The 23,718-nt window shown below is 57.8% G+C and overlaps 1 protein-coding gene across 1 annotated transcript; it reads right to left on the reverse strand.

The window, feature by feature from the left end:
* Positions 1-3,603: 3,603 nt before the first annotated feature.
* STAC2 (SH3 and cysteine rich domain 2) lies at positions 3,604-15,238 on the reverse strand. Its single transcript, XM_054709567.1, has 11 exons — positions 15,149-15,238; positions 7,894-8,200; positions 7,459-7,556; positions 7,215-7,305; positions 6,102-6,214; positions 5,940-6,011; positions 5,752-5,823; positions 5,177-5,274; positions 4,737-4,788; positions 4,242-4,379; positions 3,604-3,752 (listed from the first exon to the last, which is right to left on the reverse strand). Exons 1-11 carry the CDS (start codon positions 15,236-15,238, stop codon positions 3,648-3,650), a joined length of 1,236 nt encoding a protein of 411 aa, XP_054565542.1. The 3' UTR covers positions 3,604-3,647.
* Positions 15,239-23,718: the final 8,480 nt, after the last annotated feature.

Raw genomic sequence — 23,718 nt, forward strand, 5'->3', positions numbered from 1 at the left:
TTGCGGCAGAGGTACTGCGCACAGTGGCGGCTGCAGAGGCACGAGCTGGAAAAGGGGTGTAGGTCCCTGGCCCGCTTCCCAGTGCTCTCTCTGATGCTGAGAGAGGGACCACCTAGGCCGGCTCCCTGCAAGCACCGGGAGGGCTGAGGCTGGAAGGGCACTGCCTTCTTCCTTGCACTCCTCAGCAGGTGTCCCACCCCGCCTGTCCCAAGCATTGGGAGAGATGGGTATGGGGGGAGGGAGGGGGGAGTGAAGAAGGTTGAAGGAACCAAAGGGAGTGGCTGGTGCTGGCAGAATGGGTGGGATGGACAGAGAGGCTCACTCTGTGACTCCCTCCTCCCACCTCTGGTATCCATCTCTCTACCCTTTTAGGCCTCTCCTGTCTCTGGCTCCCAGCCTCCCCCTCTTTTTTGCATCTCTCCTAAGCCTAGGTAACCTTTATCCCCACACAGTTAAAGTCAGGCTGAGGTGGGAGGATGGAGGGCACATGTGGGTCAGGCAACAGAGCCAAATGGTGGGTTGGCACCCCCAGCAGTTTCCTGGGCATGCTCTGCCCCAGGCCAACGGTGCTGCTGGTCCAGCCACCCGCTGAGTGGGCACAGAGGCAGGCAGAGGCTATGGTGAGGGCACCAGCTGTTCCCCGCCCTCAGGCTGTGAGCGTGCTGTCAGTGGTTCAGCCACCCGAAAAAGCTGTTGTGCTCAGCAGTGCGGCAAATGGGCTGGGGAGGAGGCATGGGTCCAGGCCAGCTGCTGGCTGGTGGCAGATGGGAGTGGAGGGTGCAGGAGGGTTGGCTGGAAGGCTCTCTCTGTCTCCAGTGGAGTGGGGTCTTGATCCCTGGAGCCCCTGGCCCGGCATCTGGGGTGTCTCTGCTTCCATCTTGCTGGTTGAAGGCACCAAGAGACCCAGGGCCCAGTGGGAGAGGAGCTGACTGGCAAGAGATACGATTTCTCAGTGGCTTGAACCACTATTTCGCTGGGTGACCTTGGGCAAGTTGCTAGTCCCTCTGGGCCTCAGTTTCCCCAGGTACGAAAGGGACCCGGTGGAGCAGGATAATCCCGACGACCTTGGGTAAGCCACCTCATACCTCAGGGCCTCCCCTTCTCCGTCTGTGAAAGGGGACGCCACCTCTTTCCTCATCGGGTCGTTGAGAAGATTAAATAAAATTAAGATCCTGGCTTGGTTCCTGGAACACAGTCGGTGCCTATTATGTGAGTTGCTCTCTCTTTAAGCCTCTGGACGGGATTTGTGACCCCTTTTTTTCACTCCCACCTTCAGGGGTCCTCGGAAGAGGAGGTCACCCTCCTCCTCCTTCTTCCCGACCAGCCCTGAGGCCTTCCCTGGGGGAAGGGGCCCAAGAAAGCTCAGGCAGGGCTGGTCCCACCTGGCCTACCTAGCTTTGGGGGCGGGGCGCTGGAAAGCAGACCCGGGGAGTGCCCACGGGGAGGAGCGGTCCCCCCCACCCCCCGCCCTGCAGCACCGCGGCTCCGCCGGGACCCGGCACCCCCACAGCCCGCCTCCCGCTGCCTCCCGGCTCCCCTCCGCCTATAAATAGCCCAGGACGCGCTCCGGGTGACGCGGCCGCCCGCAGGGCAGGGGCGGGGGAAGACGCTCTCCTGCCGGAGCCGGTGGGCGGAGATCTTCGTGCCCGGCTCCCGATTGAGTCATCCCGGGGCCCCACTGGCCGCGACTGTCCCAGCCGCCAACGTGTGCGCCTCGGACCTGGGAGGCTGCGGGGGCGAGGCTGGTCTCGGGTGGACACTGCACCCCGCAGGCCCCGGTCCCGGAGGGCCCCGCTGGGGGGGCGGGAAGCGTCCGGACGCGGGGAGGTGTGTGCCCGCCCCCTGCGCGACCCAGGTGCGCGGGGAACCAGCAAGTGGCCGCAGCCCCGCCCTCTCCCCCTCCGGCATCCCGCAGGCCGTGGTTCCCCCTCTCGGTCCTTGCCACGTTCTTCTCCGCTTTGGCTCCCCCCAGCCCCTTGTCTCCCACACCTCCCAGGCCCCGCGTCTCTGGCTGCTCCAGCGGAAGGGAGTGAAGAGGCTTGGGGACCCCTCCACCGCCAGCCTCAGCACCCCTGCCAGAGATCCACCCCTCCAGGCCTCCTCCTCTCAGCACGCCCAGCCCCAGCCCACTCCTTGCCCCTTTCCTCCCCCTTTCCCAGGCACGTACACAGAGCAGACAGGTTGGGACAAGGAACGTTTACTTCGGGGTCTGGGGGCTCGGCGATGCCCCAGCAGACCGTCATGCAGCCGGATGTACAGTGGGCAAGGGCCGCCCCTGGGATGGTGCTGAGGGGCCTCATGGCAGCAAACAGGGCAGTGTGGCTTGAGTCCCCCTCCGCGGGGGGCGGGGGGAGAAGTGGGGCAGGGGCCAGTGGGTAAGACAGTGTGTCCCTCCCACCGCACGGGGAGGGCATGACTGTGCCCAGGATGGGGGTGGCATCAGCTGGCACGATCAAGGACACGAGAGGAGGCTCTGAGCTGGGGGGAAGAGGGACATTGGCACCAGAGGAAAGCAACACTTGCAAGGGAGTGTTTGTCTTTGTGGGTGCCCACCCCGCCCTCAGGGTGCCTTCTCCCTTCCTTTCCTGGTGGCCCAACAACCACCCACCTTCCCAGCCGCTCCCCCCCTCTTCCTCCCAGGGCGCTGTGTCCAGGACAGGGGAGCAAATACAGCCAGCAAAGGCACCCTCCCTGCAGCGCTCAGAGAGAGGGGTGAGGAGGGGCCGTTTGGAAGGCAGCCCTGAGGCGGGGGCCCCTGGCTGGTGGGTCCTGCTGCTGGGGGGCTGTTAGAGTCCTGACAATGAAATGGGGGTGTTGGACCAAGCGCAGGCCTGTGTTCCGTCGGGTTTCTGTGTTCAGGTTGCTCTTGGCTGTCCTTTTCCCGTGAGCAAGGGCAGGGCGGCTGCTCTGTGGCGACTGTGCTACTCAGGGGACAGTCTCTGATTTGCCACATCCTCCTCAGCCCCCAGCCCTCCCCTCCTCTGTCCGCCCAGAGTTCAAGTAGTGGGAGAGATTCCTGCAGGACTTTCCTGAGAATTGATGGAGTGACAGAGGCAGTGAGACCAGGAGAGGGACTCAGGACCCTCCCATAGCCCCGCGTCCCCTCCCAACCCTCCTGTCAGCCGACACAGAGCAGCACTGTGGGGCCGAGGGCTGAGAGGCCGGGAAGGCACTCACCTCCACGGGGCAGCGTGGCCGGGCCGCACACAATCAGACCCAAGCAGAGGCTCCGTGGGAGAGGGGGTGTCAGTCATGCAAAGCTGGTGTGGGCACAGGGAGGCTCTGGGGCAAGGAGCAGCAGGGACGTTCCCCCGAGAATGCCCCTCAGGGCTGGACTCAGCACGGCAACTGGACTGGGGGTGCCTGGGCACGGGATGGTTCTACCTGGAGCTTCCCCATCCCCCCCATCCTCTCCTCCTCCCCCACCCCCAAGTCCCAGAGGAGCACATCTTTCTGGACACCCTCGGACCCAAGAAATTAAAGCTTCCTCAGTGCAGAAGCCTCCCAAGCCATGGCGAATGGCCGCTGGGAGAGAGGCAGAGGGAGGAAGAGTGTGGGCAGATGCCTGCTCCCCGCCCCCCCCCCCCAGGACCAGAAGCGAGGGCCAGGCAAAGGCAGGGGTGGCATCTGGCTTCTCTTGGCTCCTCTCAGATCTCGGTCAGGGCGTCGGCTGGCACCAGGCCCCGCTTCTTGCCGCTGCTGACGCGGATGAAGCCGTCAGCATCCTTGCTCCTGCCCACGCCCACACAGATCTGAGCCAGAGAGACATGGAGCTAAGGCCTGGCCCTGCCTGCAGCCCTGGCCCCGAGTCCTGCCGATGGCTCCCAGGGGGCCCGCTCCAGGGAATGAGGAAACTGGCATCAGATGTGGCTGGAGACCTCAGCTGGGGTGCTGGGAGCAGATCCCATGAGGGTACGGGGTGCAGCAGCAAGACCAGGACGTCAGCAGACACAGAGCCGCACTCTGGGCTGACTTGGAGATCAGCGGGTCTACCTCACGCAGCCCCTCTCCCATATCTCAGAGGGAAACGAACTTGGCTGAGGTCACACAAGCCAGAGGCAGAGCCACCATTCAAACCCGAGCCTCTGGACTCCTAATCCAGTGCTCCTCTTCTCCCCAAAGCTGCCTCTCAGGTAATGCAGCCCCCTGCCTGTGGCCACCAACCCCAAGTCCCCGCAGGAGAGGACTAGAGGGCCCTGCAGTCCCGCCTCCTGGGACCGCTGCAGGGCCCAGGCACTCACCTGGTTCTCCTTGAGGCTCAGGTAACCCTGCTCCTTATTCCCGGGGAAGGGTTGGCAGCAGCGCCAAACGTTCTCGCCGGGCCTCACCCGCTGCACAAAGTTGGCTGGGAAGAAGCCAACCCGGTCGCCTATCTTGCCCTGGGGATGAGGCTGGCGTGAGCACCAGTGCCACCCCTCACGGCCTTCTCTAGACCCAGGGACCACTTAGAGCCATGCCAGGTTCTGGTTCTCTGTATTCAAGCCCCAGTCGGTGGCTTCTGCATTGGGAAGGGCATTAGGTGGGCAGAGGGACAGAGCTGAGGCGGCTGGGGGTGGGGTGGGGGGCGGTCAAAGCAAGAGCAAGGTCTGAGGGTTGGTCCCAGGCGTGGCTAGAGCCAGTGGCTGGAGGAGGAGTGGGCTTTGGGGCCTGGAGAGAAGGTGGGGCAGTGCCCGTTGGGGGCAGAGGTTGGTGACATGCCTACCAGGGTCCCTCCGTTTCCCCCCCTGCCAAGTCACCTTCCACCAGTCCTCGTTAGAGTCATCCACCAGCATGATCCGATCGCCAGGCCTGGGAGGAGAGAGCTGGGGCAGCATACGGGGCAGGGTGGGCTTGCCCTCTCTGCATCCCCACAGTCCTGGACCCCAGATCCCCTGCGTGCCCCCCTCAGCTGAAGGCGGATTCCTGATGCCCTCAACAGGAGGTCACTGTGTGACCACGGGGACAGCAGACATTCGCCAGGACAGAGCTGGGGCAGGGGCAGGAGCCATGCCCTCAGCACCAATTCCCTCTTGGACCCGGGGCAGCTCCGCTCCTCTCTGCGCTCAGCAGCCTCCAGGATGCAGGAGAAGGTTCCTGAAGGGCCCCCTCACACTCCTGTCCCAAGGTCTGGGAGTGCAGAGCCCTGAGGTTGGAGCCAGGTGGCCACCAGGTGGGGCTGGGCACAAAGACGACTTACTGTAGAGCCAGGTCGTTGTTCTCCTGGGGCAGGAACTTGTAGAGCGCAACATAGGAGTACATGGGTCCCACGTCCTTCCGCAGCGGGTGTTTGGGGGCCTGTGGGAGAGCTCTGGGTCAGTGATGGGAGGGCCATACCCTCTTCACTCCACCTACTGGCCTTGACCTTGCTACCTGGGGGAGGGGGGGCTGGGAGGTGGGACACAAGGCTCCTGGGTCAAGGATAAGGAGAGGTCAGCCTCTCCTTTCTGCTGTGCTCACACACTCCAGCGGGGACTGGGCCAGGATGGAGAAGGGGGATACTCTGCTGCCTTCTGCACCCTGAAACGGCCCACCCTTGTGGACACAGGAGTGGGAGCAATAGGCATTGGGTCAGTGGTGGGAGGGGTAATGCCCCTGCCTCCTGTGACCACTCCCCCTAGCATCGCCCACCGCTGTAGACGGTAGGCTGAGAATAAATGATGGAGTAGTGATACTTCCACTCCCCTGTTCTCACCCACCTGTGGGTCAGTGACAAGGAGAAGTGACATTCCTGTCCCACCTGGCCTACTGGGGCTGGCGCCAGCATCACCTCACCTGCTGCCCAGGGCTCTTCTCCTCTGGTCCTGACCCTTCGCTCTCTGCCGGGGCTGTGAACACTGCAGATGCCAGGGGCAGGGGTGGGGGTGGGGGTGGGGGCGGGAGACAGGGTGTGAGGCAGCAGGAAGCCACCGCACTGGGCACTGTGATCCCTTCCTGCCCCTGGTCCTTAACCTCCACTCACCATTGTCGCCAGGGCCCTCCTCAGAGCTCCGGATGCTGCTTTCCCCATCCTCGGTCAGCTCCTCCCGCTCACTCTGGGGACAGAAGGAGGGAAGGGTTCAGCCCCTGGACCCTCATCCTCAGAGACCCCTGCCCCCGAGGCTCCCCTCTGGTGCCCACCATACCAGGCTCCGCGTGGGGGACTCGGAGGTGCTGCTGAAGCTGGAGCGGTTCATCAGTGCCAAGGAGGTGCCATAGCGTAGGGTCTCGTAGATGGGGTCCACCTTCCCGCTGGCGCCTGCCAACGGTCCACCCTCAAGGCCAGGCACCCAGCCAGCCTCGCTCGGCCCTGCAGCCCTGGATCTCAGCCCCGGCGGCCCCACCGCTCAGCATCCTGGAGGCTAAACTCTGGTCTCCCCTCATCTGCCCTCCCCATTCTCCCCCATCACAGGGAGAGCCCCGGTCCTCCCACGGAGCCCATGCAGAAACCTGTGGCATCCTTGACCCCTCACTCTCCTCACTGCCCATATCACTCCGTCACTTAGTCCTACCTCCCGAATGTTCTAGAATCTGCCCGCTTCCCTCCATCTCCACCGCTACCAGTCTGCCCCAAGCTCCCAGACTCTCTCTTGGCGACCACCACAACCTTCCAACTACGCTCTCTGCTTCCACTGTGGCCCCTCCAATCCACACAGCAGCCAGAATGCCCTTGTGAAAACACAACAATTGTCCTTAGAATAAAGTCCAAAGAACAATCATAAAATGGACCCCAAGGCCCTGGGCCCATGGTCCTGCCACACCCTCTCACTCTCCCTCCCTGAGTCCCAGCCATGCTGTCCTTTCTTTAACTGCCCCTGCCCGCCTCAGGTCACACCCTCTGCCCACACTCGCCTTCCCCGGAGCCTCAGTGGACTAACTCCCCACCCTCTCCCAGTCTCCATGGTTGAGGACGGTGGCTGCTTTCTCCTCTCTTTATTTCCTATCCTTGTTTTAGGCATTCATCTGAATGGTGATTAATTGATAATTGGTGTGATTATCTATTTCATGTCTAGCTTCCTTACGGACCATGAACTTCATCTTCTTTAGTGCTATGTCCCTGTGGCTGGCACCATGTCTGGCACTGAGTGGGTGCTCAGTAAAGTTTTTGTTGAAGGATGAGTGCATGAAGGAACCCTACCTTCAGGACAGGAGCATCCACAGAAGGGAAGTGGTAGCAGTGTGACACAGGTGTCCATATGAGGAAGGCGTGGGTTTCTCAACACCCCACAGTGGGATCAGGAGCAACAGGGGATACTCACCAGTGGGTGGGGACTCTCTGATTGTGGCACAGGCTGGTGGCGGCTCATGCACCAGGAGGGGGGAGCTGAAGTTGCGACGGAAGGAGGAGGACTACGGCAAGAGGGGGCAGAGAGAGGGCATGAGGATGCCATAGCCCATGGAGTAATTGATCTTCCTCAACTCCACATGGGGAACCAGCCCTGAGGGGTACTCATCCCCCCACATGCGGGTTCTGGGGGCGCTCCGCCTGCCACCTCCACTCACCGTCTTGACTGGGCATTGCTGGTGGGAGATCTCCTCGGAGCACCAGAGGTGGACACTGACTTTGCATGTCTTACACCGCAGGCCCTGCTTGGAGTTCCCTGGGAGGAATTTGGGTTCAAAAAAAGAGGTTGATCAAGAGAGGACACACCCATGGGCAATGAAGCAAAGGAGGCAGGTTAGGGGGTGAGGAGAGGGGAGGGGACCAGTCTCCAGGACTAGCATCTACCCCTCGTCCAGTCAGGGCGTGAACTGGAACTGAAGCCTGAGTTGTTAGTAAACACAGCAAGACTGGGCAACCCCCACCCCAACAGTGCTCATTTGTCTGCCCGGGGTGAGGGGCACAGTTAGAACTGGGAGCCATGACTATCAGGAAGTTCCACAGGCCAATCCCCATGCCCACCCTGGCCCATCACCTTGCCCGCCTCAGGCACCTACCTACAATGAACTGGTGGCACAGCTCACAGGGGTTGGCTCGCTTGAAGACATGTTCCTGGAAGCTGTGCAGCCTCACTGGCTTGAGAGATGCCAGGGGACGTGGGACTGGGCAGGGGGAGGGTGCCGGGGTGGGCAGGCCCCTATCTGTGGATGCCCGTGGTGGGGAGGAAGGGGGCAGCGGGGTCGGCGGGGTCAGCAGCACCTCGGTGGGGCACTTGAGCTCAGAGCCTGAGCGGAGGAAGAAGTTCTCCACGCTCTTACTTCGGAGGATGGTCTTGAGGGAAAGCGAGCGCTTGAACCGCTGGAGCTGAGAGAGGAAGAGGGACTGTGAGTGGAAGTCCAAGAGGGTGCCGCCCCCGCCCCCCCCCCAGGATAGCTCTGTTGGTCAGCGGCGCCGAAGGCTGAGGGCCAGAGGTGAGATGAAGTACTAAGAGAAAGGCTGCCAAGTTCCAGAAGGTGGGTCACAACCCCAGATGCCCACAGGAACCTCCGTGAGCAAAGGAGTTCGGGCTGGGCAGGCGCCTAATGAGGGGTGGTGGGGACCGTGGCCAACTGAACAGCTAGGGAGCCGCTGCTGGTGTCCTCTAGCCAACGGAGGCCACCCAGCATGGTCAGGTTTTTCAATTTTCAAAAGAAATCTAGACTTTTATGGGAAATTGAATAGGAACACATTTAAAAGGCTTCATTTTTTTTTTCCCTTTGCAGAAATGGTAGTATACTATTTTTCCTGTACCTTGCTTTTTTCACTTAACAGTAAATCTTGGAAATCATTCCATACCAATACTTAAAGAGATCCATCATTCTTTGTTATGGCTACACAGGGTTTCATTGTATGGGCCTACCGTTTACTCGAGTTAAAAAATACTTTGGGGGTCAAACAAAACATACCAGGTCCCAGTTGTCCACCTGTGTTCTTGAACAGGGCGGGAGTGGTCATCCTGAACCCTTGTCCTCAGGGCTGATTTCCCCTCTAAAACACCTCTCCGGCCTGTCCCCTACAATCGCCTCATCACTTGCACAGCCCTGCCCTAATTCAGGCCACAGCACCCCCAGTCTGATTGAGGCCACAACCCTTTGCCTCTACCTGCTATATATATAAAATGTTTTTTATTGATTTGAGAGAGAGGAAGGGAAGAGGGAGAGAGAGATAGAAACATCAATGATGAGAGAGAATCATTGATCGGCTGCCTCCTGCAGGCCCCCTAATGGGGATTGAGCCCACAACCTGGGCATGTGCCCTGACCAGGAATCAACCATGACCTCCTGGTTCATGGGTCTATTCTCAACCACTGAGCCACACCAGCCGGGCTGCCTCCATCTGCTTTCCATACAGGGAGGTGATCCCTGGCCTTGCTAAAAACTTTTCACGGCCCTAGCCAGTTTGGCTCAGTGGAGAGAGCCTCTGCCTGCGAACTGAAGGGTCCCAGGTTTGATTCCGGCCAAGGGCACATGCCAGGGTTGCGGGCTCGGTCCCCAGTAGGGAGCGTGCAGGAGGCAGCCAATCAATGATTCTCATCATCGATGTCGCTATCTCTCTCTCCCTCTCCCTTCCTCTCTGAAATCAATAAGAATATATTTCAGCCCTGACCGGTGTGGCTCAGTGGATAGAGCGTCGGCCTGCGGACTGAAGGGTCCCGGGTTCGATTCCCGGTCAAGGGCATGTACCCTGGTTGCGGGCACATCCCCAGTAGGGGGTGTGCAGGAGGCAGCTGATGGATGTTTCTCTCTCATCCATGTTTCTAACTCTCTATCCTTCTCTCTATCCCTCTCTCTTCCTCTCTGCAAAAAAAAAAAAAATAAAAAAAAAAATCAATAAGAATATATTTTTAAAAAACCAAAAACAAAACTTTTCATGGCTCCTCAGGACCCAGCAAAAGCCCTTGCTCCAGACAGGAGACTCTGCAACTTGGGCAAACCTGCCTTTCCAACCCAGGCCTTCCGCCTACCACCCAGGCCTACGGACTTGGACTTATCCGTGCTTTCTGCCCCTGAGCTATGGACTTATCTGTCCCCTTCTCTCCTCATCCAATTAATACCCTCTTTATCCTTCCGGACTTCCAGGGACTCTTCCTCTTCCGGGAAGCTGTCTCTCCTGCAGGAATTCCATTTAGTGGAACCACTCCCTCCTCTGGGGCCCGCCGCCCCCAGTGCTGACTTCCATTAGAGCTCCAGTCAGGTTTATGTTGTTATTCACTTCTCATTCTCCCAAGAGACTGGGAGCCAGCCAAGGGCAGGGGCAGAAGCTTCACATCTCGACACAGGGCCCGCACACACAGCAGATGCCCGGTCAGTGTTTGCTGGATAAATGAGCAAGTGGCTGGGATCCTAAATGGAGCCCATTTGGAGCGCAGCGTGGATCCTGCAGTGAGGCCAGGGTCATTTCCACTGCTCGCCCTAACGCGCCATTCCTGAGAGTCTGCCCAGAGCGAGACCTGGAATCTTCTCCACCCAGATCCTTGCCCCACTCCCCTCCTGTTGAGAGCCCCCTTACCCCGGCCTACTCCTCTCCACCAGTGATAGAAAAAGGGGGCCAGAAGCCTGGCTTCAGACAGGAAGACTTGGCCAGGGTTCCCAGCTGGCACACCAGGCAGCCTGTGTGCCATGGCAGCCAGCCTGGTGGTGGTGCCAAGAGGATGGAAGTGGTGGCCCCTCCAGCCCTGGGGAGGTCAGCAGGCAGCGAGACGGATGAGGGGAACAGAGAGGGAGATGTTTGGGCACAAGGTAGGCCTGGTGTGCCACTGCCAGCTGTGAAGCCAGAACCCTGGGGTGTCTGGCACACTGAGCTGCCCAGCTCCTTCCAAATGCAGCTTCCTGGACAGCGCTGTGGGCTTCTTTGTGTGCCTATGAGAACCGGGGCCCCGGGCCCGGGATGCCTGCATGCTGAGGCAGAGGCGGAGGGCCAGAGGGACAACGAATTAGAACACGGCTGGGATCTATGGGCCAAATGTGGCTCTGGGGGCTTCCACAGGCCCAGGGCGCCAAGGGAACCCACCACTGCCCAGCGGCGGGGGACATAGAACACACGAGGTCTCAGAACTAAACCTGCTGTCTAAAGGCAAGTCACTTCCCTTCCTCTCTCCGAGCCTCAGTTCCCCCACACCCAAGAGGAAAGAGGTAGAACGAAGTGCTCTCTAAGCAATGCAAGGCTCTGGGTCCAAAAAGCAAAAACATACACTTATCGCTATAAGGGGCTGTCATCGTCAGTGAGCTGGGAGTGAGTTAGCACTGTGTCTGCAACATCTCATTAATCCCGGCACTACCCTCTGAGGTGGTGACAAGGACCCCCCTTTCAGACGAGGAACTGAGTCTCATAGGGGTGAAGGCCCTCACTCATGAGTCCTCAGCTGGGAAGTAGCAGAGCCAGGACTCGAACCAGCGGCTGTAGCTGTTGAGCCCAAGTGAGCAGGAGCCTCCTACCGCGCTGTGCCCTGCCTTGGCCCTCACCTCTGCCCCTCAGTTGCTCCACGGGCTTGTCTACAGGCCAGTAATACAATGTAGGCGAGAAGGGACTTGAAAGACTGGCTACGTAGAGCAGTCCCTACCCGGGCCCCCTGCACGTCCCCTCAGAATGGTGGTCTGACCGTGCTGGTCACCTCTGTGACAGGAAGCACACCCTCTCTTGGGACAGGCCCTCCATCTTTGGGCAGCTGCGATCACTCACAGTGCTTCCCCATAGAGAGCTGAAACCTGCCTCCTGCCTACGGGCCCCTGTTCCTCCCTCAGCTCCAGAAAGGGCTGCTCCCTCTTATACACATATCAGTCCTTCACATAGTTTAAGACATCAATCATGTCCCCCCTCCCCAGGCCATTATTTTCATAGCAACCTCACAGGAGGATTACTATAATCCTCCCTATTCTCCTTTCCAGGGGCCCCCTGGCCTCGGAGCCACGAGCCACCTCTTGGGGTTCCAGAGGCCTCGGGAACAAAATGTTCCCCAGCACCAGGGCAACCCCAACTCTGTCTGAAACTCACTGGCTGCGTGTGGGCCCCAGATACCACCTGGGGAGGCTGGCAGATGTCAAGGGCTGTGGTTGGAGGGCAGGAAGCGTCACCCCTGGCAAATGGCTTGATGCCTGCTCACTCCAGAGACATCCGGCTTGGCTACACGATGTCATTTTGGCCCAGCCTGGCCAAGTATTCCCATTCCTGGGGCTCCTCGTTCCCAGAGATGATCTCTCCCCATCTCCCCATCAGCTATCTTTTCGGTGCCCGCAACGTTCCAGGACCCATTCCCTGGCATGGGGAGAAGTTGCCATGTACCCTGGTGATCCAATTCTCTTGGATCCTGTTCCATCCCAATGCACCTGGAGCTTGTCTGGCTTGGAGCCTGAACCACCAGCCCTGTTCTTCTGAATTCCTCCCCACTTCCCCATACCCTAGGCCAGGGGTGGGGATGTCAGGTCCACGGGCCATATAAGGCCTGCAAAATCACTTGGCCTGGCCCTGCCAAGGCATTAGGGGCGAGTTAATTGAATGTTTGACCAAATAGAGCAGGCTAATTTTTCAGTTGATAATTGCGTATGGCCCATGAGTGATGTTATAAATATCCAAATGGCCCTTGGCAGAAGAAAGGTTCCCCACCCCTGCCCTTGACGGTCCCTTCTCTCCTCAATTCCCTGTTGTACCTCATCACTTCCTGCCAGCTCCTGAAAGGGCACTAAGCAGCTGGCGGTGGGTGTTGGTGGACTTGGCACAAGCTGACTCAGATGGCAGAGCTGGCATGGCAGGGTCTTCCCAAAGACGGCACCGAAGGGGGTGATTGCGGGCCCTATGTGGTAGCATGGGATGGGAACCCGGAAAAGGAGATGCTGACACAAGGAAGCTGAGTAGCTTGTATGCAGGGGTGAGACCCAACCGTAGGGTGGGCAGAAGGATGGATTTGGGGCCCAAACAGGGATAGATAAGCCTGGAATGTTGGCTTCACTGCCTGGTGGGTCCCAGCCCCCTCTGTTGTACCTGCCTCGAACTGAGCTGGGTGGGCAGCAACCAACCCTCTTCCTTTCCTCTCCCTCACTGCTACAATCTGGAGATAGAAGTTTCTTTGAGACAGGTTCGGGGAGGAGAACGGAAGGAGGCTGGCAAGGGTCCTGAATTATCCTCTCTCTGCCCACCTCTGCCCTCCTGACCCCCAGCCCAGCATGTTATTATTGAGTTATGGCCGAGTCCTTCAGGTTTGCACGGCCCTCCTCCCAGCCCAAGGACCCTCTGTTGGAAAGGGGGTGGCATAGGGGAAGGGCGCAAAGGCACAGAGCGGCCAGGCCAAATGTGCACTCTACCTCCCCCCCTGCTCCCGGGATAGCCCAGGCCCAGACCCAGAGGTGACTGGCATTGGAGGGTGCTTGGGCTGGGAGGAGGGCCGAGCAAACCTGCCAGGCACAGGCCTCCCCCTCCCCACACGGCTGAGCTTGCAGCCTGCTGATTGCTGAGGCAGCACTGCCCAGGGCCCCTGCCTGCGTTCAGGCCTGCGTGCTTGTGGGGAGCTCCTAAGGGAGGCGCAGAGCTGCCAGGCCTTGGAGTGGGAAGCAGACCCCCTAGTCCCTGGGAAGCAAGGAGGGGGATGGCGTATGTCTGTCCAGGGGCCTTGGGCCTCGGGATGGCGCTCAGCTCCTGGGACCCTCGGTTGGAAAGAAGCTGTCACAAAGATCCCAAGCACTAGCCTCCTGCCCCACACCTCTTTCCTTTCCCAGTAGACACTTGACTTTCTGAGGGGGAGTTAACTGTGTGGTCCGAGAGCCCGGGGTCTCATCCTCAGAAGGGGCCAGGAGAAGGCCAAATGTCTATCTGATAAAAAAAACAAAAACAAAGAATTTAAAAAAACGTGTATCTGAAGACTTGGACCTGAAGACCCACTGGGTCCCTCTGGTTTAGGGATGGGGAGCTTCCTGGGGTGCCTCAGCCAGACTCCACCGTGGCTTTACTCACCTGCCCCTGGTCACTCCCTTGATGACCTTGACCTTGAATTAACCTTATATCCTGGGGCAGGGGGAGGGGTCAAGACAGAATGAGGAGGAAGATGGGCATTGGAGAGAACTCCAGATGAACTAGAGATACCAGGGGGAGCCAAAGACCCCATGGATGCCTGGTCCTCACTGCCTCCCTCATCTGGGTAACAGGAGCAGGGCGGAAACAGAATACCCGGCGGGAGGGAGAGGGGAGGTCTTGGCCTGAAGTCTGGCGATGGGGCAGAGCTTCTTCTCTCCCCATCCCCAGGCCGGCTCAGGTTGCTTCCCGCAGAACTTCTTGCGGGTCAGCTGTGAGCACCTAGAACTTTGGGAAGGGAGCAGACAGATTAGAGGCGGGGGTGGGGGTGGGGGTGGGGGGGGGGGGCGTTGAATGTGAGCGACGCCCTCCCCCCGCTTCAGCGCCAGGAGTCTGGGCTCCGCCTGACTTCACTGGGGAATAATTTATTCCCTGTGGCTCCCGCAGGAGTAACGATCATACATAATTAGGGTTAATTATGACATTCATTAATTACGATGACTTCTCTTTTTTTGCTTGTTACCCGCCCTATCCCACCCCACCCTCGTCCAGATCCCGGGGTGGGGGTGAGAGCAGCCTGTCTCTCCGGCGCGGAGCCGCAGCCACAGCCCCCTCGCCCCCGCCCGCGCCGGCCCGCGCTGCCGCAGCCCCCGGCGGGGACCCGGACGCTGCGCACCCCTGGGCCGCGGCCTCGCGTCCCCAGACCAACCCGGGCGGGAGGGGGGAATGCAGGACTGCGGCGGGTCGGAGAGACTCGGAGGTAAACACGTAGAGGAGCCCCGAGAACGCGGGAGAGGCGCGCCCAGAGAGATACCAAGACAGAGACAGCCGGGTTGCAGAGACAGGTGCCGAGAGACACGGGCAGAGAGAGGGGGACAGGCTGAGCTGCACCCCGAGACCCGGCGGACTCCACGGGGATGCGCCTCGCACGCAGCACACCGGCGCGTACACCCGCTACACACGGCCGCACACTCCCCCGCCCGCGCCGCGCCGCTTCCCTCCAACGGAGCCGGGTTCCCAGCCCCCCGGAGGGTCTGGGGGTGCGCCTGCTCGTCACGCGCGCAAGGGCGTGTCGTGCTGGTGCGCTGGGGGCTCCTGGCGGCCCGCCGTCGCGAACCCACTCCCCCCGCGCGGAGCCTTGAGAATCACACCTGCCCCGACACGGTGACCCCAGGGCAGCCGGACCCGTGGTGGCGACCGAGGCCGGGGCCGGGCGTCCGGCCCGGGGGCGCCTCGGACAGGGAGGGGTCCAGGCCTCGCGCCCTCCCGAGTTACCTTGGTTTCTTGGAGGACGGACACGGTCCCCGGGGCGGTGTGGGTGGCCGCGTCATCCGGTTCGCTCTCCTTCTCGCTCATTTCGGTCATGGTTGGGGGAGAAGGGCCGCGAGGACGCCGAGACCCGACGGTCCTCCCGCTGGGGGGCAGGCTGCGGGGCGCGGGCGTCTCTCTGGGACCCTGACGCCCTTCTCCGAAGACTGCCACCCAAGGAACCCCAGGAAAAACCCGCCCAGACAGAGCCACCCCTCACTCCCGTGCGCGGGCGGAGAAAGTTCCCGGGGTGGCCGGGGAGGGGTGGTAATTGCACGGAGCGATGGGAGCGGGACGACCCCGGGAGTGAGGACCGAGGGTCCGCAGAGGATGCTGCTCGGAGTCAGGGGAGGAGGGAAGTGGGGACGCGGGGATGAGCGGAGGGAGGGAGCCGTGGAGCTGTCCTGGTCCGGCCACCTCCGCCGCCCTCTGAGCCCGCCCCCCATCTTCCCCCTCCTCCCCGCGGGCCCCAGCCCCGCACCCCGAGGCCCCCTCCGCCCAGTCCTCGCCTCCCAACTTTGATTTAGGAGGTCGCGTGGTTCCTCCCCCTGCCCTCCGCCGCTCCCCCGCGCCGCTATGCAAATCAGCTTCTCAGCTATTGGCTACCGCGGTGGCAACGAGGGCGAAGGGGGCGGGGCCTCGGAGGGCTCGACAAGATGGGGCGGGGCTTGGAAGGGAGAGACGTGGAGGGGGCCGTGTTACATTGAAAAACCTGGAATGGGTGGCGTGACAAGGTTGAGGGATGGCTCCAGAGGTCATATCAGAGTCTGGATAAGGTTGGGGGGTGGGGTGGGGAATAGAAATAGGTTACATCTGCAGGAGGATAGCCGAGAGTGGAATCCAAATGAGGACTTCCTGACAGAGGTGGAGGAAGAATGGGGGACCCTTCTGCCCCATTCAGTACCTGGGTGTCTCTCTGCCCTGAAGAGAGGCTCCCCAAACACACGTACCCCTGGACTGTGAGGTAGTGATTTCCTCAAGCAGAGAAGGGACGACTTAACATCATGTGTCAAAGGCCAGGCCTGACAAGCTGCTTTTTTGTGGATGAAAAGCTGGCCATTGTGTCACTTTCCAGTCTTGTCTGGACTTCAGCAGAAAAGAGAGAAGTGGCCTCAGTCCCAGCACCTGAGGTCCTCTAGCCTTCTCCAGGACACGCCCCCTCCTACAGAACCGGCCGCAGATCAGGGGGTAGGGAACGGGGGAGGGGCAAGCAGGTTCTTGCCCTCCAAGGTGTCTTCTGCCCACTTGTCTGAAGGTATCTCTTCTAATGCGTGTGTGTGTGTGTGTGTGTGTGTGTGTGTGTGTGTGTACCTTCTATTTCCCCAAGTCCTCCTCCCTCACCTCCCATCCTGACCAAAAGGTCTAGCTTCATCTCTTGGCCAGTCCAAGGAAAGAGAGGTAAGTTGGGAGTTGAGAGACTTCTTTCCTTGGTGGGGGTGGAGAGACTTCTGGGTCTAAGTCTCCTTCCTCCTCATCTGCTGTGGGTGATAAGGTGGGGGCGGGGGGACCTCAGGAAGGTACTGCCTTTATGGCAGCCCTGGAAGAGGGGCTGAACCCTGTGTCTGCCCATGCACATAGCCATCCATGCGATCTCTGTCCTCCCAAGGATGAGCTCACCATGGGAGGACCGCTCAGGTTACTGTGTCCAAGAATAGAGATTTACTTGCCAGTGACAGAAGTAGGACAAGGACAGATGTGAGGGTTCGTGACTGTGGGGGCTTAGTCCCCTCCCCTCCAGATCCACCCACTGCAGCCACAGACGCTGAGAGCTAGCTTTCCTGAAAGGAGCTGCAAGAGAACCTGGCCTTAGTCCTTAAACCAGTCTCCCCAAAGGCCCACTCATGACCAGCCTTCTCCCAATCTCCTCGGAGGGCTGCCCTCCTCCCTCTTGCCCAGCTCAGGGCACCCCAAAATCCCCTCCCTGGCCAACTGAGATGTGGAAATGCTTGGAGCACCCTGAGATAGAGTTGTCAGCCTCCTCCCCCCATCTATCCTGGACTGGAGCAATGAAGGCCTTCTGCATTTAGAGACCTCCTGGGGAGGTCCCCCTGTTTCTCCCACATGGCAGAAACTCTGGGTTCCTTAGAATCCAGTACCTGTATAGTCACTAATTAACTGACCTTGGGTGAGTAACTAAACCCTTTAGAGCCTTGACTTCTTCATCAGCAAAACGGACATAGGGCAGTGTTAGGAGAATGAATGAGTTAGCCCAGGGAAGACAAGCAGGGAAAGTTAATGTTCTTCTTTGCCTCCTTTCTTTTGGGATATGTGTTCCTTCCCAGTGCTTTTCCTGAGGCTGAGAGAAGAGACAGCGTCGTTCCCCTCACTTTCCTGAGTCATTGGGAGCCTGTTGTTTCATGGGGGAGTCAACCCAGAAAAGGGTTCTGATGAGACAAGAGGAAGAATTCCCAGGGGCATCCGTGGTACCAGTGACCAAGGCAAGCCAGGAAAGCTGGTGCGTCCTGGACCCATCTGGTCTCGGCACCAGAAGCCTGAGGTGGGGCAAATATGGAGGAGGCCAGGGGGCTGGATGCCATGACCTCTGGATGTCCTCCCTGGAAGCGTTTCAGAGAAGCCTTTCATACATTAAGTCTGAGTCATTGTCTCAGCGCCAACAACTCCTACTGCAGTAGCTCAGGGACAGGGCCGGAGCACCGGACTAGCTTCTCCTGGAAGAGGAACATTGTCCCATCTCAGGTGCCGTGGCTGAAATAACAAGGGTCAAGGTGCCAGGAGAGGATAAATGGCAGTCCCACTCTCAAAAGAACCCCCTAGACCAGAAGCCAAAATACAACTCCTGGAGTGCCTCTTGGTAGGAGGACTGCCAGAATGAGAGTGGGCACTGGGCTCTCGGGAGCCCAGGGCCGGAGGGATGGCCAATGACTTAAATCTGCCGGGGGCACAGTGTCCAGCACACTCAGAGTCTGGTCCTCATCCCAGTCTGCCTTTTTTTTTTTTTTTTTTTTCCAGTTCTTCGATTTGGGGCAGAGAGCTGTTCTCTGGAGGGACATTCATTTCCTTCTTTTTAGATGGGCAGAATTGGACTAGAAAAGGTTGAAATGGGGAGTTGGGTTAAAATGGGGCAATAATAGTTGTTGTTATTAAGAATTCTTAACCTTGGGCTTGCAGGGAAGCTTTAGGAAGTTTGTGAACCCCTTGAAACTATGTAAAATTTGGAGCATAAGCGCTTTCTGGGAAGAGTCAGAGCTTTCACTTGCTCTTCAGAGAATCTAAGATCCCCAAAGGATTAAGAATCTTTGGCTTGAATGACCCCCAGGATCCCTCCAGGAAGAGGTTGAGATTCGCTGATGTGAGGGATTGTTACTCCTTCCACAGGACTGACTTATTTTCCCCATAAAAACACCTTCAGCTCAAGCCCTTCCCGCTGTGGCCTCTGCCCCCAGGGGTGGCCCAGGACAGCCCAAGCTGAAAACCTGAGTGCCTGGCCTTTCCCTCTAGCTTTAGAACCAGCACACCTGGGGTGGGGTAGTCCATCAAGGTTGAGGTCAAGTCTGGGTTCTCATCTCCTAGCTGGGGAGAGGAAGAGGGACCCGTGGGGCTGGGGATGCAGAGAACACCATGAGTGGCCTGGCCTTGTCCAGTCTCCCCCACCTCCCCGTGCCGGCCAGCCCACCCTGGGGCCCAGAGGCAGATACCACTCTAATGAGCTAAGGCCCATGGCAGGCCTCCGTAATTACGACTTTATGGAAATATAGAAGGCTCTTACGCAAGTGCCTGACACACTTCCCGTCTGTGGCATCTGGGACAGCCAGGTCCCCAGGGGCTGGAGGAGGGCCCCTCCACCCCCTGCTGCCACCAACCCCAGGAGCTCAGGACACTGGCATAGAGCCACCCTCCCACTGCTTGTGGCATTGTCCCTAATACGCCCTGGGTGAGCTGTTCCCTCTCTCTGTGCCCCGGGCTCCCTGGAGGGGAACAAATTGGGCTCCAGTATATGCCATCCCTTCCCTGTCCCTGCCAAGCCCAGGAGACCTGCTCCTGTGTGAGGGGGACAGTGGGGTTGGGATGTTCCCCTTTCCTCCATGAAGGAAATCTCTCTTTCCAGGAAGATGTCCCCTTCTATTCTGTGTCTTTTTTCCTTGAGGCCGGGGACATAGGGCTGACTGCAGCCCTGGTGGGGCGGGTCAGAGCCCCTGGCAGCCCCTCCCCAGGCCCTGCGTCAGTTTGCCCCCTACCCGCCTCCCATGCCTCTGATGGTGTCCCCAAGCCACTGCTTTCTTTCTCTAGTCCATTTCCCCTACGCACCCACAGGCATCTGTTACCAAGGTAACAGCAATGTCATCACTTTGGGGTGAGTGAGGGGGTGGAGCCCAGTGGACTGAGGGTGCTGTTAGGGGTTAGAATTTTGGAGAGATGAGCACCGAGGGGGCCCAAACTATTCAAGGAGGATCCTTTTGCTGGAAAGGGGCCTTGGGCACAGACTGGGACAGAGGCTGTTGCTGAAAGCTGGTGGGAAAGAGGGAGGATGAAGTTTGGAAGCAACTGGATGCAGGGTTAGAGGCGAGGGTGACTCTGGTGAGAAGCGTGAGGGGGTGATGACAAAGGAGACATTGAGGCAGGGAGGGTGGACCCTGCCTGTAACTCCTCCCTGGGGTCCATGGGGAGAGGTTTTCTGGCTGGGAAAGTCTAGAGCCCGCTGAAAGCAGCATGGGAGAGCCTGGGGCAGGGCTGGGCCCACACCGCCCCCTGCAGGCTGCACAGAAAGCAACATGGGATGCACCGCAAGGCAGTGTTTAGCGGGGCCTCTGAGGGTCGGTCCACATTTGAGACTTCTAACCCTTCTAATTGCCTGGAGTGGTAATGGACATTGGGGCGCCGGATCCCTGCATTAGAGGTCTTACTGTAAATCCTGACCCAGAGGGCGCAATAATTCAGGGGGTCCCTCTAGCCGACTTGGGGGTAGCCAGCAGTTCTAGGCAGACAGAACAGCCTGGGAAAACTCAGAGGTGTGAAAAAGAACAGCCCGTTCTGGAAGCTGCAGGCAGACAAGAGAGAGGAGGAGTGGTGAGAAGGAAAGGCAGAGAAAAGTGGACAAATGGCTTTGAATGTTGGGCCAGGAAGCTGAGTTTTCCTATACAAAGTGGCTTCTCCAACTCACTCCCTGGAGCCCCGCTGAGCAATTCATCAGTGCCATGGAGGAAGGGGTGGGGAGGGGGGAGAGAAGGCAAAGAGGTTCACTTAGAACTTGAGAGAATTTTAAAGACATCGTTCTAGCCGGAGCCGGTGTGGCTCGTAGATAGGGGGTCGGCCTGCGGACTGGAGGGTCCCGGGTTCCATTCTGGTCAGGGCCACATGCGCGGGGTGCGGGCTCCATCTCCAGTGCGGGGCGTGCAGGAGGCCGCAGATCAATGATTCTCTCTCTCCCTCTCCCTTCCTCTCTGAAACAAAAAAAAATAAAAAAATAAAAAAAAAAAAAATTTAAAAGAAGACATGCATAAGGCGAATTTTAAAAGTATACTTTAAAAAAATAAAAAATAAATAAAATGCAAGTTACACGATAATTTTAAAAAAAGACATCGCTCTAGGGAGAAAAAGGGGGACATATGTAATACTTTGAACAATGAAGATTTTTTAAAAAAGAAAGGCATCGCCCCATATTAAATGTTTGTGCAAGCCTTGCAATGGACTCCAAGAATTTCCATGGAGGTTTTCCTGCCAAAAAAAATTACTAAGCGCTAACCATTGTGTTCCACGGACGTCCTGGAAGAGGGGCCATGGTTGCCCAGGGTTTGCACAGCCCCGCTTGAGAACAGCGCTGAGAAGGGTGTGGGAGCCTGGGGTTCTCCGCAGGGGAGTGGTCCAGTCATCCCTGGGTCTTAGGGAGAGCCCCTGGCTCCCAAGGACAGCAACACTGAAGCAGAGAGCCGGAGGGGTGGGCTCTTCGGTCCTCTGGCCAAAGGCTTCACTGTGGGTGGAGAGAGAGGGGTCCTTCCTGCGTCCGGGCCTGGGGGTGGCGGGTGTGCAGGGCTGTGAAGTGACTCAGGCTCCAGCCCACTTCTTACTAGCAAACAACCTTGGACGAGGTGCATTCCTCTGTTTTCTACTCTCAGTGGGGACCATCTTACCTCACAGGGTGGTTATAATGTGCCACGGGCCTGGCTTTCTCCACGGGGATCGTACACCTCCCAGTCCTCAGGGCCAGCCGCTTCCCCTCCAATGCTTCCCCCTCCCTCCGGAAGCTTCCACATGCTGCTCATCCCAAGGGAATTCCCAAGTCAAGCAGGACCCCGCTCACAGACACACCTGACGAGGCCACAGATCCTGTCCTTGCCACCCCATCCTTAACCTCCCCTCCCACATCTATCAAAACTGCACAGACCGGCCACTATCATTCATATTACTCACCCTCAGGGCTCAGCCCCAGGAGTGGGGCAGAAAGCAAAGTTATCCCCATGTTCCAGCTGGAAAGGTCAAAGCTCAGAAAGGCCCAAGGTCACTGCCATCATCCATCATCGGAGTCAGGTTCCTGGGTCTGATGCTTCTTAGGGGGTTGTTGAGTGAATGAACGCATGAATGACAAATGCTTCCCCCATCAGCCTTTCTTTCTTTGGGGAGAATTACTGGTAGACCTCTTTCTTCAGCTCTGCAGATTGGAAAGTTGCCTGGAGATTCATTTTAAAATTCTATAGCAAATTTGTCAGGGACAGTGGGACATAGGACAGCGATTAAGAACAGGGACTGTGACTCAGATGGCCTGGGTTCAAACCCTGGCTTTGTCTCCTCTTAGCTGTGTGACCTTGAGATATCTACTTAACCTCTCTGAGCCTCAATTTCCCCATCTGTATAATGGGGGAGGAGGATAATAGAACAACAGAAAAAAATAGTATCTTCCTCAGAAGGCAGACTGAAAAGCACCGAAGAACTGTTTATTTGATAAACAGACCCTGAATACTTATAAGTGTTATAGAAATAAACCTGTGTGTTAAATGAATAAACCTATGATGTACTAGGCACTGGTGATACATAGAGAAAAAAAAAAAGACACCCACCGTTACTGAGGGCTCACCTATTATCTCCTTCAGTTTTCACTCTGTTCCTGTGCAGTAGACTCTCATCATCTTCTTTTTATAGTTGCAGCATGAAGCTTAAAAAGGTTAAGTTACTTGCCCAAAGCCACACAGCTGCACTTGAACTCAGCCTATGTTGACAAACATACCCTTAACCTCAACACGAGCAAACCTCTCTTAGTCCCTATCCTCAGGGGACTTCCACTCTTATGGCGGGGGGCGGGGCGGAGCGGGAATTAGACAAAGTTCACAAGAATAAACTGCACATCAGATGACTGCTATGAACGAATTTGGTGAAGGGCAGAGACAGGACATGGAGAACATAAGCGCCAACTGACTGGGCTGCAGGAAGGTTTACGAAGCAAACTAAGCTTGACTCATGAACAGAGGGAACCTTTCCAAAGGGAGACTTACTGGTGGTTGAGGGGGAGTCTCAGGAATAAAAGATTGGGGCTTGCCCTGGCCGGTTTGGCTCAGTGGATAGAGCATCCGCCTGCAGACTGAAGGGTCCCAGGTTCGATTCCGGTCAAGGGCACATGCTCGGGTTGCAGCCTCGATCCCCAGTAGGGGGCGTGCAGGAGGCAACCCATCAATGATTCTCATCATTTATGTTTCTATCTCTATCTCCCTCTCCCTTCCTCTCTGAAATCAATAAAAAAAATATATTTAAAAAAAAAAAGATTGGGGGCTTAGAGCCAGGCCTATGCGTTGTCCAGCTCCAGGGGGCACTGTTTAGTGTGGTGCCCTTCGGAGCTGTGCGCCCCAAATCCTCAGAGGCATTTTGCTGGGAGGAGGGACTGCCTCTTGGGGGTAGGGGTATGTGTGTGCACAGACCACCGATCACACAGGGATTGCCATATGGGACTGTCAGCTTCCTCTGTGCTCCTGTGTGCCTGTGCGTGAGATGTCCAAAAAATCATGCTCTCATCCCTTCCATTGTAAAATAATTTTGCCTGGAACTCAGGGCCCAGGCCTTTTGCCCTGGATAGGCAGGATTCCTCTGAGAGAGAGAGAGAGAGAGAGAGAGAGAGAGAGAGAGAGAGAGAGAGCCTGGTACATAGTAGGCACTTCATAGCATTTTGTTGAATGAATGAATGAATGAATGAATGAGTGAGTGATCCTTCTCCTCTCAGCCCCTCTGTCGTTGAGGGAGGGGTAGACCTCACCCTTCAACTCTCCCACCCTCCAGCTTCAGTGTTGCCTCGGGATGGAAAGCAAAACCAAACTAGACATTTTGGTTAGAGGAGAAAAAGGACATTGAATTGTTATTTCTCAGCAATTTTTTTTTACAGATAAAAAGTTACTTCCTTGGCTTAAGAAACCCAAAAGGGTATTATTAGGATCGGTTTATGCTGTGGCCTAGAAAATGATAGAACATTTTGGGTGGGGAAAAATCCATTTTAAAAAATTGCACCCAAAAAGTTGTCCCTGAAAGTATGTGTGTGTGGGGAAGTTTCTGGGACAATCATGTCTATCCCCCCCAGGACTGGTGATACTGGGTACCTTGCT

Source organism: Eptesicus fuscus, chromosome 20, assembly GCF_027574615.1.
Source record: "Eptesicus fuscus isolate TK198812 chromosome 20, DD_ASM_mEF_20220401, whole genome shotgun sequence".
NCBI classification, from domain to species: domain Eukaryota; kingdom Metazoa; phylum Chordata; class Mammalia; order Chiroptera; family Vespertilionidae; genus Eptesicus; species Eptesicus fuscus.